Source organism: Puma concolor, chromosome D3 (assembly GCF_028749965.1).
Source record: "Puma concolor isolate L17-30 chromosome D3, mPumCon1.1.hap2, whole genome shotgun sequence".
Lineage (NCBI taxonomy): Eukaryota > Metazoa > Chordata > Mammalia > Carnivora > Felidae > Puma > Puma concolor.
Genome location: NC_141678.1, coordinates 43,270,533 through 43,287,311, shown reverse-complemented (window position 1 = coordinate 43,287,311; position 16,779 = coordinate 43,270,533). Strand labels below are relative to the sequence as shown.

The 16,779-nt window shown below is 45.0% G+C and overlaps 1 protein-coding gene and 1 long non-coding RNA gene across 4 annotated transcripts in view; one reads left to right on the top strand and one right to left on the bottom strand.

Moving 5' to 3' along the window:
* The window catches only part of ADCYAP1 (adenylate cyclase activating polypeptide 1), a 74,306-nt gene extending 61,728 nt beyond the window's left edge, over positions 1–12,578 (top strand). For all 3 annotated transcript variants that reach the window (XM_086682570.1, XM_025931406.2, XM_086682569.1), the window contains 5 exons: positions 5,232–5,436; positions 5,754–5,864; positions 8,062–8,193; positions 8,667–8,765; positions 9,874–12,578. In XM_086682570.1, coding sequence (XP_086538696.1) covers positions 5,755–5,864; positions 8,062–8,193; positions 8,667–8,765; positions 9,874–10,063 — 531 coding nt within the window. In that variant the 5' untranslated portion in view covers positions 5,232–5,436; position 5,754 and the 3' untranslated portion in view covers positions 10,064–12,578. The remainder of the gene's footprint in view (positions 1–5,231; positions 5,437–5,753; positions 5,865–8,061; positions 8,194–8,666; positions 8,766–9,873) is intronic.
* On the bottom strand, positions 1,056–6,808 carry LOC147575528 (uncharacterized). Its single transcript, XR_015242481.1, has 3 exons — positions 5,831–6,808; positions 4,507–4,734; positions 1,056–3,118 (listed from the first exon to the last, which is right to left on the bottom strand). It is a non-coding gene; the product is annotated as an uncharacterized LOC147575528 (long non-coding RNA).
* Positions 12,579–16,779: the final 4,201 nt, after the last annotated feature.

Genomic DNA, 16,779 nt, shown 5'->3' with positions numbered 1-16,779 from the left:
AGTTGAAATCATCCAAACCTGCAGCAAAGGTTAGATCCTAGTTTTTGTTTCTAGAGGGTCTGCTTTGTCTTAAAACAACTGACAAAATTTTTTGGCCCTGTGAACATGCAATTCTGTTCCTGAATTAGAGAGAGATGCTTTTGTTCATACAGTTTGGAAAGGCTTCCTGGTTCCTTTCAGAGTGTGTGAAGCACTAAATTCTGAAGGTCAGAGAAGTTGTGACACATTGTGGGTAAGCTCATCAGCGTCTTACTTCATAGTGAGTTCAGAAGGGCATGATGCAGGCAGTCCAGTAAGTGGTACTCATGATGCCCTGCTACAGAACATTTGGGTTTCCCTACAGGTGTAATCGTTATGAAGTGAGTCATTAGTCATCACATTTTCTGGAAGAGTCAGAAGAGAAAAAGTTTGGAGTGAAATTGAATACAGTTTGTAATTTACTTTTGTCACTAATATGGGGGAAGGATGTTTGCATCAAGCTTGTTCACTGAAAAAGCCTACTGTAGTCTGGTTCTTATGCTAAGTAGTGGCTAGAAATGAATACAATGAGAATATAAGACTTTTTCAATCTGATTTACTATTATTTATAGTAGGAATTTATGAAGATGCTTTATGCAAACATGTCCTTTTATGTGGTTAAAAAAAGTCAGTGAGGGTAGGGGATGGGGATGGTGGAGGTACAGGGCAATGGGGACGTCTACATAACCATGGAAGAAAAAGTGAAAACACGGGATGTGTAGGATGGGTAGCTAGGCCAGAAGGAAAGTAATAGAAATATCCTTACCCTAGGGAACTGAGTCTTGTCTATGCCAGGTATTTGCTAATGTTGTGAAGCCATCTGCAAATTCAAATTCTCAGGAAGTATACAAGACATATTCTTCCTGTTTAAATATAAAAACTCAACTTTTCAAGGGCTAAAACAATCTTTATTTATTTGTTTTTAATATATGAAATTTATTGTCAAATTGGTTTCCATACAACACCCAGTGCTCATCCCAAAAGATGCCCTCTTCAGTACCCATCACCTACCCTCCCCTCCCTTCCACCCCCCATCAACCCTCAGTTTGTAAAACAATCTTTAAATCGACTGTTGACTGAGGTTTCAAGGCTGGAAGCTTCAACAAAGACTGATGTGTCCAGTGAACAGGAAAAACAATTCAGGCAAGTATTAGTTTGACTTGTAGCTAGCATTCACCATTTCAGACCAAAAGTTATGTTTTCATGTCTTAAGGACAAATAGGATAAAAATCAGTTAATACATCAGGGGTTGACATTCAAGGTCTTTGATCATTTTCAACAAATATTTCCAACCAGCCTCTGCTGGGTAGGTTGAGGCATAGCCCCAGAGTGATGCCTTCTGTCCCTCTGGCTCTCAGAGGACATAGGTGAAACCTACCACTGGAAAGATTTCCGTGGTTCCACTAGCTTTTTGAACTAGACATGATTCCAGTCTAGTCCAGTCTATGCCAGTCTAAGCTTCCATAACCTGGGAAGAAACGTTGTTGCCTGGGAATTCTTCTACTTTGTCCGGACGGACGAAGGTTGTGTGGACAGGGTGGAGCTGTCCGAAAGAGTAAAATTCCTTTGTGTTACTGGTTAATTGGAAGTTCTAACTTTTGGGTCCCTTCTTCATCCCCTCCCTCTTCTCCCTTGTCGTTTGCAATTATATATAGGAGATCTGAAGGGTTCTCTCTCGTTCTTAACCTCAGTTGCCTTAGGAGAATGTAAAAATCTCTTTGGGAGAGAAACGGTGAGAGCAGGATAAAATTGGAAGGGTCCCCTCCCTTGACCTGCCTTGCCCCAGTTCCCTCACTCTCCCTGCTCTTCCCCTTCTCCTCCCAGCAATGCTGGGTTAGTTGTGAGTCCATCCGATCTGCGGTGCAGGCCCCACGCCTCCTTTTAAGCCAGACTGACGCCTGCATTTGCTAAGAACTAGTATGTACTAGCTGCAGTTTAATACGGCCTCCTCAGCCAGGGCACCTCAGTACTTGTCCGGTGGCTATGGGCCTGTCTAGCCCAGCAGTGCTACCTGATGCACTCCTCCTCCTTGCCGCTCCGCAGATACAAAGGCTCCGTGGAAGCAGCGTTAACACTCTGAGTTAGGATGCTCCTCGATGGTAACAGCAAATTACTACTCTCAGGGGGCACTTGGGGGCAGTTTTGGTCTTTGAGACATCAGTTGCTCCGTATTTGTCTCCACCCAATAGAAAGCAGAAAGAGCCTGTGCGCAGGAGGATTTGGCAAGGTTGGGGTGCAACTGCAGGGCTGAGCAGTTTGAGAGCCCAATCCTCAGCTTCTAGTTACTCCCCTTCCTCAGTGTTCCTGGAATCCCTTGGTTCAAGGGCCTAGGGCCAAAACTTTCGAGAATAGGAAAGCTTCTTTGCTCAAAGGACGCCAAACTGGCTTAATCAGAGATGGACAGTGGCAGCAGAAAGATCCGTGGAACCATCCTGTCCCGGGCTTGATTTCCCCCAGGCATCTGTGGGTTGGGCTGGGCAGTTCTTTAGATTTTGATGAGCAACAGTTGGATTTTGGAAGCTTGATTTTCCTGAGGTCAGTGACCAAGAATCTTAAAATGAATTCTCTGCTTAATTTTTCACTTTCTTGAATGGGTTCAGGTCTCAAGGCCGTTAATTTTGGAGTGCTGAGCCTGAGTTCCGTGCTGAGTTAGGTCCTGAGTGCCTAAGCTGAGCAGAGTGAAAGCGGCCAAGCCCTTGTAAACCAGGGCACAGTTCAGATTCTTGCGGACCACAGAGCCAGTACTTCCATCACCCTCCCCACAAAGTTAATGGTGTTTGTGGTTTTCCCTTTGATAGGCCATGAAGTCAACAATCTCCCCACATGGTGGCTCCCTTTACTAAAGTTGAGTAGTGAATTTGTACAAGGAGTCTTGGAAATTTTCAAATATTTCTACAGATTGAACTCATTTCAGAATTCGTGTGGGAGGGAAGAGTAAGGATTTTAATCAGATTCACCTTTGACGCGAAGCAAGACGGAAGACAGGGAAGTCACAGTCGGTAATAGCTTTGGGCGCTTTGGTAAAAAAGACGTCTCTGCTTCATTATCTGGTTGTGTTCCCCGCGGACTCTTTGTGTGCGAATTTACTCCAGAGGCAGAGCTGAACATGGAACACATGCATGTAAACACTCCAGCATAAATAGGCGAACATATGCAGTGGAGACAAAGAGATACATCCCCACGTTCATAGCTTTTTTGCAGGCAGGCAATCTGGAACATCCCCAGAAATAAACTAAGAAGAAGCAGTAGCTTCTGGCTATTCATGGCCAAGAATAAGTAAAACTTAGTCTTCTTGAAGGAAATATTAAATCTTAAATAAGTAGGAAAGGCATTCAAAATGAGAAGTATTATAATTTTGTCTTTGAAAAATCATGCAGAGCTAATATAGCTTATTTTAATGTTAGCTCCAAATTATAATAGGAAATATTCCCACTAAATTGCCATTTCCTCTAAATTTTGTTTAAGATCCAAATAATTAAAATGCACACTAATGGTTATTGATGAGTCTATTTCCTTTGAGCCATAAAAAGAAATAGACCTGATTTTCTCTTACTGGAGTAGAAATTTAGGAATCTTCTTAAATTGCTCAAGGGCTTGAAAGCCTCCATGTGGCTCTAGTCTTCCCTTATTGCTTTCCTCTTTCCACGTCATTTTCAGCTAAAAAAAATTTAACGGTTCCCAGTGGAGGGATTCCCGTTAGAAACCCTCAGCTAGTGAACTTGTACTGGGAATCCTCGTACTTTCCCAGTCTGTCTGTATTTCTCCAAACAGAACTTAAGTTGTAAATAAGAAGAGAAAATATTTCTCACTCCCAAATTCTTAAAATTTCAATTTTTGTGGAAAATACAATTTCTCAATTCTAATGTTTAAAATAAGTAAGTCACAGAAAGTGTGAAGGTGTCCAAGTAGGCTGTCTAGAGATCTAAAAGCCAGGACTAACAGGAAACAGAATGCTCTTTACTCAAATGTAGTCAGGGTCTGACTATTCTCAGCATTAAGAGCAATCATGGACACTGATGGAAGGGGGCATATCTGAACAGCGGGGAGACTTGGAAAATGAATTGCCACATTAATAGTATCAGTGCCAAATCTTCAGATTTAGAGGCTCTGGTGAAAAATTAAACCAATGGCAATTTTCAACGTTTCAATGACCAGAGTTCAGCACTCAGAGCTTGGACAGCTCCGCAGGCCGCGCTCCGGACACCGCTTTGACTCTAATCAATTTACTCCAAGCCAGACTGTTAACGACAGCCAGACTCATTAGCGATTTACTGAAAATCCTCCAAGACTTCCCTTTAAAAACAAAACGACTTCCACATTTAATTGTCTATCTAAAAGAACATACGCAAGAAATTAGGAGATCTAAATTAAATTTATTAATAGGAGAGCTTGAGGGTGCTTAATTCTAGACGCCAGATTGCTGATTGCTGAGGTTTGATGAAAAGTAAAGAGAAATCATAGAGACATAATTAAAAACATGACTTTTACCATCCTCGAAATTGTATGAATTCTTTACCCATCCTTGAGAAATGGGCAAAATTGAACAACATCAAAATAATTGCACTTCTTAAAAACTGGATTGTATCAGTGAAAGGTGTTTATGAGAAGTCGATGACTCCGGATCTTATCATCCAAGAGGACAGCACAAAATTGTTAATATGTTCCTTGAGGGACTAGGATGCTGACGTCTTTTTCTGATACCCGATCATTACGTGACTGGAAAAAAAAAAAAAAAAGGAAGTCATTCCATGAATAAAAATCGGAGCGCAACAGTGCAACAAAATATTCTGTACTTAAAGGCCATAGGCAGACAGATGTTGACAAGGAAGCCTCTTCTAAAACCACATTCAGATAGATTTCTGCTAACTGCACATATAAATAGGAGCAGAGGGCTGGTCACCTCAGTAACCACCGGCAGCAGCAGCAGAAGCCGCAGCTTCAGACGCAGCCAGAGGGACCTCAGAGTAGAGAAGGCGCTGCCGACTTGCACAACTGCCTGACCAGGCGGTTCCGACGGACGCCGGCTGAGACGCGGCTCTCCCTCTTCCTTCCTCCCCTTCGATTTTCCCTCTTTTCCTTAATCACTTACTTCTTTCTCCTGGTGGACTTAGGCCACTTTGTCCCCCACCCCCCACCTTAGCTCCTCGCCTCCTCTTTCTCCCTTCTACATCTCTCTCCTCGCCCCCTTCTCTCCCTGTCACGCTTCCTCCTAGTTCCGTGCGTCTGCAAACTTTTGAACAGAATACTGGCCTCAGCAAACAAGTCCTCCAGCTCCTCCTGCTGCTGCTGCTCATTCCTGCGGCTCCTCAGACACTAACGCCAGACGGTGATGCCTCTTGGGTTGTGACTCCAGCGCAGAAACTTGGAGGAGCCCTTTGCCCGCCGTCCTACTTGGCAACAAAGCCTCTCCTAGCAGCGGTAAGAGTTGAATGGTGAGGGGAAAATATCTTCCCTAATCAAATGACTCCTTTGCTGATTCTTTGACCAGCATCAGGGTATGAGTTAGCTTTCCTTCGCACCAGGTCTGGCGAGTTATTGGGCCCCGGGAATATACATACATATTTTTTCTAACTATAGAGAGAGGGAAGTGGCAGGGCGCGCGCGGGCTGTCATTAAGCGGTATTCAACCCTGGGAGCCGACCCCTCCCCCAGCTCGGGGAGTTTCTTGGGGCTGGAGGGCGAAAAGACCAGGGGCTGTTTTGACAGCTGTGTGTCCTCTTTCCCCTCCTGAGCAGAATGACCATGTGTAGCGGAGCGAGGCTGGCCCTCCTGGTCTACGGGATAATAATGCACAGCAGCGTCTACTGCTCACCTGCCACCGCAGGACTCCGGTTCCCTGGAATCAGGTAGGTGCTTGCTGCCCGGGCTGAGCTGAGGCTTGGCTTCCCCCAACACTTCCTCGTGGTCTCCCTCCTGCAGTTCCGCGGTCCCAGCTACAATCATCTTCCCACCGGCTCCCAGTGCGCCGCCGCTGTCAGCCCGGGTCGGACCGCAGGTCCCTGGCCGTGGCCCTGGCTCGGCGCGAGGGCCGGGCAGGCTCCAGTGCGGCTCCGCGCCCCTCCCCCAGACCGCCGCAGCCAAGGGGCCCGGGTTGAGCAAGGGAGCATCAGCCGGCTGGAGAAATCTCCCCTCCCCCAGCCCCGCCTGCGGGAGGGGGCAGGGCCGGGCCCCGAGCTTGACTTCTATTCCCTATTCTTAGCTTGAGTTAGGAGAAGTTCTGCTTTGGTGCCTGCAGCCAGGTTGCAGGGTAGAGCGTGAAGCTCCCGTGGACTTTGCTTTGTTACAGCGTGTTCTGGACTATCGGGGCGGGGTCTCCCTCTCTCTCCTCTGATATCCCTTTCACTTCAATTCGAGTTCTTTCCCCTGGAACAGCTTTCTCTTAAGTGATACGTTTTCCAGCTGCAATATGAGTCTCAGACTATCTTGGGGAGGGAGAGTGTTGGCCGGGTATGGTTGAGGAAAAGCGATTTGAGAGAAGAAAGAACAAGAATGAGTCTGAAAGGAAGGGGGGAGAAACGGATGAAACGGATGCAAGGAAAGAGGAAGAGAAAGCCGGCAGGCAGGCAGGACCTGGACAACTTTGCCCGCCAGAGGCTGGAGTAACCGTGGCTTTCTTCTTAACCCCTGATTTCTAATCGGTTGACACTGATGAGTTCCTTACGCAGCCCCAAAGTCCCGGGGCGGTCAGCGGACCGTAGTAGCTCCCAGCGTCCTCGCCGCGCGGTGTACGCGGCTCCTTGCAGCCAGGAGCGCGCCTTCTGCCTGCAAAGCTGCTTCTCCGAGCCGCGCCCAAGAACGGTCGCCTTAGGGGCCACTGACCACTGATTTGGCCGGAGAAATGGGTTCTGGCTTCAATATAAGGATTCCAGCATTTGGGCACGGGATGGAAGTGGCCAGAAAGACCCGGGGACCCTGGGAAGCTGGGCCATATAGAGGAGGCACGTCGCCGAGGAAGGGCTGGGTGCGGGGCGGACGGAGACTTGTGCTTGCCTTGTCTTCACCAATCCGGGGACGGAGGAAAAGCGAGCAGATTAACGAAGTACGACTCTTACCCCTACTAGAGAGCGCTACTTGCTCTGGCCGCGTTCCGGGTCTTTGCAGCGGCTCAAAGGGAGGGGGTTATATATTTTAGCCCACCTCTCCCCGTCCTACATGAAGGACAGAGGTAGTAGGGAAGGGCGACTTCAAGACCGCGGCACTCCAGTTGGCTCTTGGTCCCCTATTGACCCTTTCCCTTACCGCCGCCTCAACATCGCCAACAGATTCGCGCGAACTATTTATTTAGTAGACTTAAAAGCCCCATTTCACTCCCAGCAATTTTCAAAGTCCCGTGTGCCTGGCACTTTCCCTGGGCGCGAGGCACCAGAACGCGTGGCCATGCCACACAGAATGAGCCGCCGCCAAACCGGCTAAGTTTAGGGGCATCTATTATTCATGTTCCTGCCAAATCCTCTCCCGCCCAAAATAGAAGCCGGAGGTTCTCCGTGACCTACATCTGCGCGGGTAAGGGCTCCCCTGGGCTCAGAGGCTAGGTGGGGGTGGCGGCGGAGTTGGCCGCCGCACACCCCACCCATCCACCCTCCCTCTGTATATCGCTCCGGGCCTCCCCAGTCGGGTCTTCGCGTCGGCCAGCGTCTTGTCTCTGAGGACCTTCCTCGTCCCCGCCCGTGGCTGCTTGTTTGGGGTGGCTCAGGCGCCAGGTCCCCGTAGGGGGGCAGGTCCTTTTTGGTGGCCAGGTGTACGAGGTTGGCATAGACATCTCGACTTCCCAGGCCCTGCAGGGCGACTCTTCACCCACAAAGAGGAGGGGTCGGAGAGCCGCCTGGAGGGGTGAGGAATTTCTGTTGGGTGTACTTTCTAAAGCCTTACCTCAACCGCCCTCCTCTCCCCCTCCCGACCCTCCCCTGTCCCGGAAGAAGAGGCAATTATCCGTGGGGACCTTTAGGAAGAAGGAAAGTCAGTGCGAGCCCCTTTCTGTGGGTCGTTGCGGAGCCGGGGAGGGATCTGTACTGACACTCCTTCTTTCCCCGGCTCTCCCGGCAGGCCGGAGGACGAAGCGTACGACGAGGACGGAAACCCGCAGCAGGACTTCTACGACTCAGACCCGCCGGGCGTGGGGAGCCCCGCCTCCGCGCTGCGCGACGCCTACGCGCTCTACTACCCCTCGGAGAAGAGGTACCACCCGCGCGGCCTCCGCGCGGGGCCCGGGACTGAGGTGGCGGGAGGGGCAGGGTGGTGGCCCACAGAATAGGGTGTTCTTCATAAAAACCCCCAAGCCTCTCTTCTTCCTGGCTGGTACCCGCGAGAGCGACGGAAAGTTAGTAGCGGGCCGGTCTGTATGGACCAGAGAGACGGGTGGGACCAAAAGGTCTGTGGCCTAAGGAGTGGCCGTGAGTGCGCGCCCGGGCCAGACTCCCTGCCTGCCAGCCCCGGAGGGCAGGGCGAACTCCCGTTCTCCGCTGTCAGTCGCGGGAACTTCCCCAAAGAGTCATTTGCAAGTTCTGTGCCAGCGTCTTGTTTGTCATCAAGGGGGTTGTCGTCAGCCTCCCCGAGTGCCGGGGCGCGTGCGTGCCCAGCTGGGGGCCTGGGGCGGCCACTTGGGGGCACACGATCAGTGACCCTGGGCGCGTACTTTGCCTCCCCGTTAGAGATGTCGCCCAAGGGATCCTTAACAAGGCCTACCGCAAAGTACTGGACCAGCTGTCCGCCAGGAAATACCTGCAGACGCTCTTGGCCAAGGGCTTGGGGTAAGAGTTTGCGAAAGAGTTAAGCGGCGCAGAACGGCGCGCGCGCTCCGGGGTGGGTGTCCGTGCGAGCGCGCGCGGGGTGGGCGGTGCCGCTTCTGCGTCCTTGCGTGCACGTGGGCCCGAAGGTGCGTGTGCGCCGCTGAGTCTTCGGGACCAGTCCGCGGTCGCAGGGTAGGTTCGGATGTGGCACCTTAAGTTTGGTGAACAAATTCTGAGCGGCAGAGGCAAGGAGAGGGCGGAGAAACCGGGGAGTTTGATCCGTTTTGAATTTAAAAAACAAAGAAAAACTACCCCCTCCCTCCCGCAAGTCATTGAAAATCTTCAAGCTTCGCGGGATGATTTGCTATAATTTCCTCTAAGCATGACTTAAAAAAAAATCCTTTTAGTGTAAATTCAAATCGAAACCAACAAATCTTCAAATTTGGGCAGTTAGGGAAACAGTTCTTTTGCGCGTGCCAGACAAACCCAGAGCACAGAGCTTGCGTAGAGCATCTCTCAGCAGAAGGCAACATTTTAATAAAGCCCATGGGGAAACAGATTACATTTTTCGCAATGAATAATTCATGCGATGAAAAATATTGCCTACAGCCTGTCGACTTATATTATTATCATCACGTTTTTCGACTTAGCGTGCGGAAGGGGAGGCGTGCTCCAGTCTGACTAGGAATTGAGGGATCGATGTAAAACTCCCAGGCAGCAGCCAACGTGGCACTTGGGGCTCTTTGGTTATTTTCTCTCTACGTGGGGGGTGAGAGGAACAGTTAGGACAATTTAGCGCAAAAGCACGGATGGTCAAATCTCTAAGGGCAGCGTTTGGAGACAGGTTAGGCGTGAATCGCGCGCGTGCCCTTGGCCTGGACCTCGTCCCGGGCCCCTTCTGTAAGGACGTGATGCCGGCAAATCCTCGGTGGGGAGGGCGGAGTGAGGGGTTTCCATCACAGTCTTCCCTCCCCCGTCTGCTTACTGGCAGAGGAAGGCGGCGCCGTGGGCCCTGAGAGCCGTACCTTCCCGGATGGCTCCCGCGTGGGGTGGGGCCCGCCTGCTCCCCACAGCTATTGAATCTTTGTCTCCCGCCCCGCTACCCTCTTCCCGACTCCTTTCCTTGCAGTGGGAACCTAGGCGGCGGCCCGGAGGACGACTCAGAGCCTCTCTCCAAGCGCCACTCAGACGGAATCTTCACCGACAGCTACAGCCGCTACCGGAAACAAATGGCTGTCAAGAAATACTTGGCGGCAGTCCTAGGGAAAAGGTATAAACAAAGGGTTAAAAACAAAGGACGCCGAATAGCTTATTTGTAGCGATGAGTTACCAGCTACCCTGTGTATACAATCCTGACACTATGAAAAGTCACTTTCCCAACTGACTGAACAGTCATCTCTCATGTGTTCTATCCAAACATGTATTTATGTATGAAGTAAAGCCATTAAATGAATATTTTGATAATAATATTGTTTTTCTTTTTACAAAGCACTAGAGAATGCACAGATATACTTTGTGGACCAATTATTGATATATATATATTACAAATATATATATTAAGAATATATATAGGTATAATAGACAGCAGTTCATACAAAGTGTGCACAAGGATTGAAAATTCGCCTGAGCTGTTTATGTTTTTATATAAAATAAATAGAAAAATAGACAATCATTGTTTTGAATATTACTCCTATTTTTATAAAATGGAATTAAAAGGATAGTATTTTTATCCATGACAGGCCTGAAGATATTAATACTGACCATTTGCTACTGTACATAATGATGCCCTGCTCCAGGGAGATTTGGAGGTAATGATTTGGGAGAATTGCTGAAGGGTGTTCTTTCCTAGTGAGTCTCTGGGCCAGGCTGCTTCAGTCCCAGAGGAACTCAACTAGGCACTGTCCCCCTTTGTCCCCCTCACTGGGTGGCAATTCCAATACTTCTGCTTTCTTTGGTTCTACTTTTATGTGTATTTGTCTCTCTTTAGACTCTCAGCCCAGAAGGAAATTCTCCTGATAAAAAACAACAGCTCGATCCAAATTGTGCTTCTCCCCAGAATTCACACCACCCCCTGGGGGAAGTGTTGGGGGGTTGTACAGAGAAGGGAGACTTGGGTCTTGAAGCTCCCGTGAAGCTCCCTTTTCTGTACTTCCAGGAAACCCAATATCCCAAGGTTAGGGCAATTGGAACAAAGAGAAGGAAATGTAGGTATGTTGGAAGAGGCAGAGCATAAGGCAGTCGGAGGAGGAGGACCCTGGAGAGGGACTGGTTTGGAGCTGCCCTGCGTCTGGGACGCGGAGGGTAAGCCCAGCCCCACTGTAGGTCCTCTGCCTGACTGACTTTGGGCGCTGGATATTGGAAATGGATGCAAAGTACAATGTGTTTTTCTCCAGTGCTGTCAATGCTTCTCATCTTGTGAAATGACCAGGATACTCCCCTTTGAATACGGCTCTGTAGGAGCCATCCTTTTCTTTGGCGGTTTTCTGAAGACTCTTCTTTCCCACCCTTCTGCACTGTTGAAGTACCGTTTACCATTTTTCATTCATTTCTCTTAAACTTGTGAATGCTTCTTTTTTTGTTGTTTGATGTGAGTACTTAATTGTAAAGTTTAGGAACCCCTGTGTAGTTACCAGTAAGTAATTATGCACTAAATATGAACGAACCTTTTGTTTCTTGTTTATTGAGTTTGTAGGTAAAATGTATTTTTCTACATTATGGCTTATTGCTTAGTAAAATTTATTTCATAAAACCAACCTTTGTCATATTAGAATGTGTAGTGTTCACATGTTGCTCAGTTTTACTAACTGATAAATCATTTAAACCTCATCTTCATATGTATGAGTACTATCTTATATTTGTGGTCAAGAGTGAAGTAAGCAAGCTCCAACAGACCCTGAGAACCTCCCCCTTTGTATCCTTTCCTGGCTACTGAAAGCATGTCTGTCTGTTTCCTATCATTTCCTTGAACATGTGAGTAATCTCTATAAACAAAAGAACCTTCACCCAGCAGCCAGATCAAGCTACAGCAGGCAAACAAGCCAAACTCCCAAAATTCAGGCACAAATTCTTTTGGAAAATAAAAAAAGAGAACATGAAAAGATTAAACATTAGCTTGTAAAGTTTAAAGGACCTTTCCTTTTCCTTTATGGATTTGATTCAATATGAAGTCATAAATCAAAGAAAACAGAATTGGATTTGCATTCCCAGGTGGGATGGATGCTGCCAGGAGATCACATTGCAAGCAGTGAAAGCACAGAGGCATTCGATCTATGCCCGAGTCCTATGTATGGGATCAATCTTTCTTTAATTCTGCAGTCTCCTCAGGCAATGTGACACGGGATGCAGTTTGCAGCTTTAGTGCCTTTCTTCGCCTTTTAAATCGCCACGAATCACAGATGGCTATTTAGTGGCCCTACAATGCTGCAACACATCGGCTTGCATTTTAGTCTTAATTATTTGTTTCTTGGATAATGGGCAGAGTTTTCTGTATTTGTGTCAGCTGTTAGTGGTGAAATAGGGCTCTAGTTAACCTTTTATTTATGAAGTCTAATTTAGTGTTCCCGTGGCTAGTTGCAAGCATTTACAGTGATCACCCAGTTTAATCTTTTGTATACTTTTTAGAAATGCCAAGAGCCTTACTAACCTGGAGCAGATTTATGATATAGTGATAATTTAGGTAGATGTTAGTCTTGAAGCTCTTATTTTGTGTGCAACTGATTATAAAAACATCTTAACCAAGTATTATTACACACATGATATCTATAACTAGGACTTTGATAACTGTTATATAAAGTGTGTAAAATTTGTATGAATAAATTTTTGTAAACAATGCAACCTCGTCTAATGTTTGGAGAGAAAAAGACATTCAGGAAATAACTAAGATCTCTTAAAGTATTATATTTTCTTTAGCAACCATAAGATCTTTCATGTTTGGAATATATAAGCATCCATGTATTTTCATAAATTGTACTTTAATATCTGCTTCATGTGTTAACTGAATTCAGCTAAAAATTTAGAGTAGCTACTCAGATGGAGATGCCTAAGAAGATATTAAGTTCATAAATAGGCACAGATGTTGGTACCCTTATAGGATGCACAATTTAGGTTAATTTCCATCCCCTATTGTATATATGCATTGCTCAGTATTCAGAAAGTTACTACCCACTGGTGGGAGATAGTACTTGGGTATTAGTTATGCTTCTAAAATAGCAGTCTAACATATTCTTTTATAAGTAACTCTGCAGACTAAATTGGTCTTGATAAAATTCTTTATAAAAATGACTTCATCAGTTTTGGAGGTTTTAAAATATGTTTAGAGATCTACAAACAACTATCTCTGATTAAATTGCTTTGGGTGGAAGCAAAGAGAACATGAGCAAGCAAAGAGTTGATTAAATACCTTTAAAAGACAATGTATTTTATCTTTAAAGAAAAAGCTAGGAGAAAATGTGAACAGTCATTTGGGCATTCTTTTGTTTTATTAATTGATATTAACAAACTTTAAAGCAAAGCCTTTTTGTGAAATTCCCATGAATTTCTCAATTGTGTTTATTTTGGAGCCCAGGATGATTTCTGGGTTAAAAAAAGTATTGCAAGTCACTTATAGTAATTCAAATATAATTTAATTTAAATTCCTAGACTTTCATCCTAAAATTAATGCTTTCAATTAATAAATCAATAAATATGTCACAGTAATACTAAAGAATGAGCAAAGCTCAGCAAGGATTCAAAAACTATCTTTAGAACTTAGCTCAGTATTTAAGGCCCAGCCAGAGTCATTCTAGGGAGGAGCTTATGATCTAGAGATCTCATTTGTAGTAAATTAAAAAAATGAATACAGTACAATTCATAATTACGTTGTTTTATTGAATAAGCTTTTAGTTCTTAATCTTTAACTGCCTACCCCATGAAGCTGCTAGTGTGGTAAATGGAAAAATGAAGAAAATTAATTACTTTGGTTGGAGGCTGATAACTGTCAAGAAAATAGAGATAACCACAGATTGGCTGACTTGGACTGAAATTCATGTATATAGCAATTTGCTATATTCTCTTATGTGGGATAAATCAAATGATGGTTTTTCCTTGGAAGACTTGATATATCTAGATACCCAAGAAGTGTGACTTATTTCTGTTAGGGCTGAGAATACATTGATTCAATACAATAAATATTTATTGAACACCTAAAATGGACCAGGCACAATGGTTGAGAAAGCTTAATTAACACCTGAGAGCTAAGGTAGTATTTTTCCAAAGAATATTCTTCTGCTACAAGATCATGTGGGAGACTTGTTAATAATGTAGATAGATTGCAGGCCTCCACCAGAATAAGTGAATCTGTGTTTTAAATAAAAATCCTAGGTTAATGGGCACTAAAGTTTGCAACCACTAGATTTAGAATTTGGTGACATAGATAGGCATTTATGTGTGCTGGGACTGGGTGTTTTTTTCTTTTTCATGTTAAATAAGCAATAAGTCATGTTTTCTGTACACAGTAATAAATATATCAATAAGCTGTATTCTCCCAGGATGGGCATTAGGTTAATTGAAAAATTGCAGTATTTCCTTTAGGTCACTAAGGCCATAGTTAGCATCATTTTACTTCTATATTCTGGTTGGACATTTCTGTTCAAGGGGCTTCTGGAAGAAGAGTGATCCTATAAGTAGAGTACAAACAATTGAATCACATGACAGAGGGATGAATGAAATCACTGAAAGGAACTGTGCAGCCAGTTGGCAGTAATTCCGTGGATCTAGAAGTCAACTTCCAATTGCATCATATCCAAATTTGGCTTGAATATGTCCCCACAACTGTTTACAAGAGGATTTCAGTTGGATGCCCTGCTATGACCTCAGACTCAACCCTACTGTTCACACTGTCATAAGATGGGAACCAAGATCAAGTCTGAGCTCTTCTCTTTCACTGTAACCCTTCTTGATGAAGGGAGATGCCTGCCCCTCTTGCTGCTTCCCAGTGGTTTGTAACTGGTCAGCCCACTGTGGTCATTCTTACTGTTCCCCAACTACAAGCCATCTGTTTTAGAAGGACAGATTCATATCCATCTTTGAAATGCTATTGCTCCTTTTCATCTCCCAACCATCCCTCTATGCCCCAATGTCTTTTCTCTGTTACCCGATCTAAATATTCTGGAAGGTCCAACTCATGCCCTCTTTTTCTAGAGATCTTCCTCAGCCTGTCAGAGTGACTATAGCTTCATTCCTCCCATTTCACCCTCACACTGTTGTCCCGTGACCCTTACCCTCTGTAGTACTACTTCTGATCTCTAATTTCACACTGCTTTGCCCTGTTTCTTAACTGTTTTATATGTGCATGGCTGTCTTCCCAGCTAGATGACCTCCTGGAGGCCATGGCCAGTGTGTTGCACTTGAGTGCCAGAACACTTCTGGGAACATAGTAAATATCTCTTGAGTGACTGAAATAACCAGAGGACTTACAGAATTCACTCTGACATCTTCCACTTAGTCTAGTAGGACAGCAGCCACAAAGCCTTATGTAGGAAGTGAAATTACCTTACTAATTAGGTGTTCATAATAAATCAAACTAGATCTTCCTCCAGGAAAAGCTACATTTTTAATTAGACGTGTTCCTGCCATAAGATAAAATGAAATTTAAATTCACATATAGGCAAAAGGCTGCAATAGACTCAAGCCACTAGGTCTTTATTTTCTCATTCTGATAAAGAAAAGGATCATATTTTCATGCTAGAGAGAATTTACCTTGTGACTCAAAACAGTAATGATTTTTTCTTAAAGGAAAAAGGGATTTCTTGAGACAGAGACTGGGAGCTGGGTTGCCCTCAAAGTCATAATTTACAGAGTAGTTATCTGCAGCTGCCAAAGAAACTTGTCCCATCAACAGAGATATGATTTGAACATGAGTTTCATAGGAAAAAGGACATAATGAAAAATATTTTTTAAAAACAATGGAATATTAGGTGATATTATCTGGTCTAAATTTATTTTCTTCTGGGCTATATCTTTGCTGTATATTACAGAATCCTAATTCAGGGAGGAAAATTACCTATAAACCTAAAAGAATATAGACAGTATGAAATGTATCTGTGCACATTTCCCCTTCTCTTACTAGCTACTTGATTTTTGCTCCATTGACCACATGTCCCTCTTGGCTTTCATGAGACATTAACTTCACTTCTGGATATAACAAATCAGGATAATTGTACCCTTGACCACAATTCAGAGCTTGGCATGTGATCTATTTTAGGATGGTGAGATCAGAGAAGAATTTTTTTTTTCTGGAATTTTTGCTGGATTTTTTTCTCCCGGGAAAGAATTTACTATTTTCCTTCTGAGTGGTGTGGTATATAATGTAACATACCATATAAGAAGCCAGCCTTCTTATATACAGTGGAGATGATACCATGAAAGACAGAGAAGAGTGACAAGAAACATGTCCTTGACAACATCATTGATCCCTTGAATCAAACCAACCCTGAAGCCTGAACTACTACTGGATTTTCCTGTTAAATAAGCCAACAAATCCCCTTCATTGCTTAAGCCATTTTTTTGTTATTTGTAATACCAGTTAGGACCTGTGTTCCAAGTAATGGAAAACTCAACTCAAGCTGGCTCAGTATCTTTTCTTCAGAATGCAGAAGAGGGTTTTAAAACTGGTATGCAAGGTTCCAGCCAACAGGAAGTTTTACAAATTCCAGTGCCTCAATATTTCAAAGACTTCACATTCTTTGCTAAAATTCTACCTTAGGGGTGCCTAGGTGGCTAAGTTGGTTAAGCCTTTGAGTTTGGCTCAGATCTTGACCTTGTGGTCCTTGGGTTCGAGTTGTGAGTCAGGCTCTGTGCTGACAGCTCAGAGCCTAGAGCCTGCTTTGGATTCTGTGTCTCCCTCTCTCTCTACTCCTACCCTGCTTGCACTCTGTCTCTCTCAAAAATAACCATTAAAATTTTTTTAAAAAATTCTACTTCAATGTTTTAATATTTAAAATGATAAAATGCGGGGCGCCTGGGTGGCGCAGTCGGTTAAGCGTCCGACTTCAGCCAG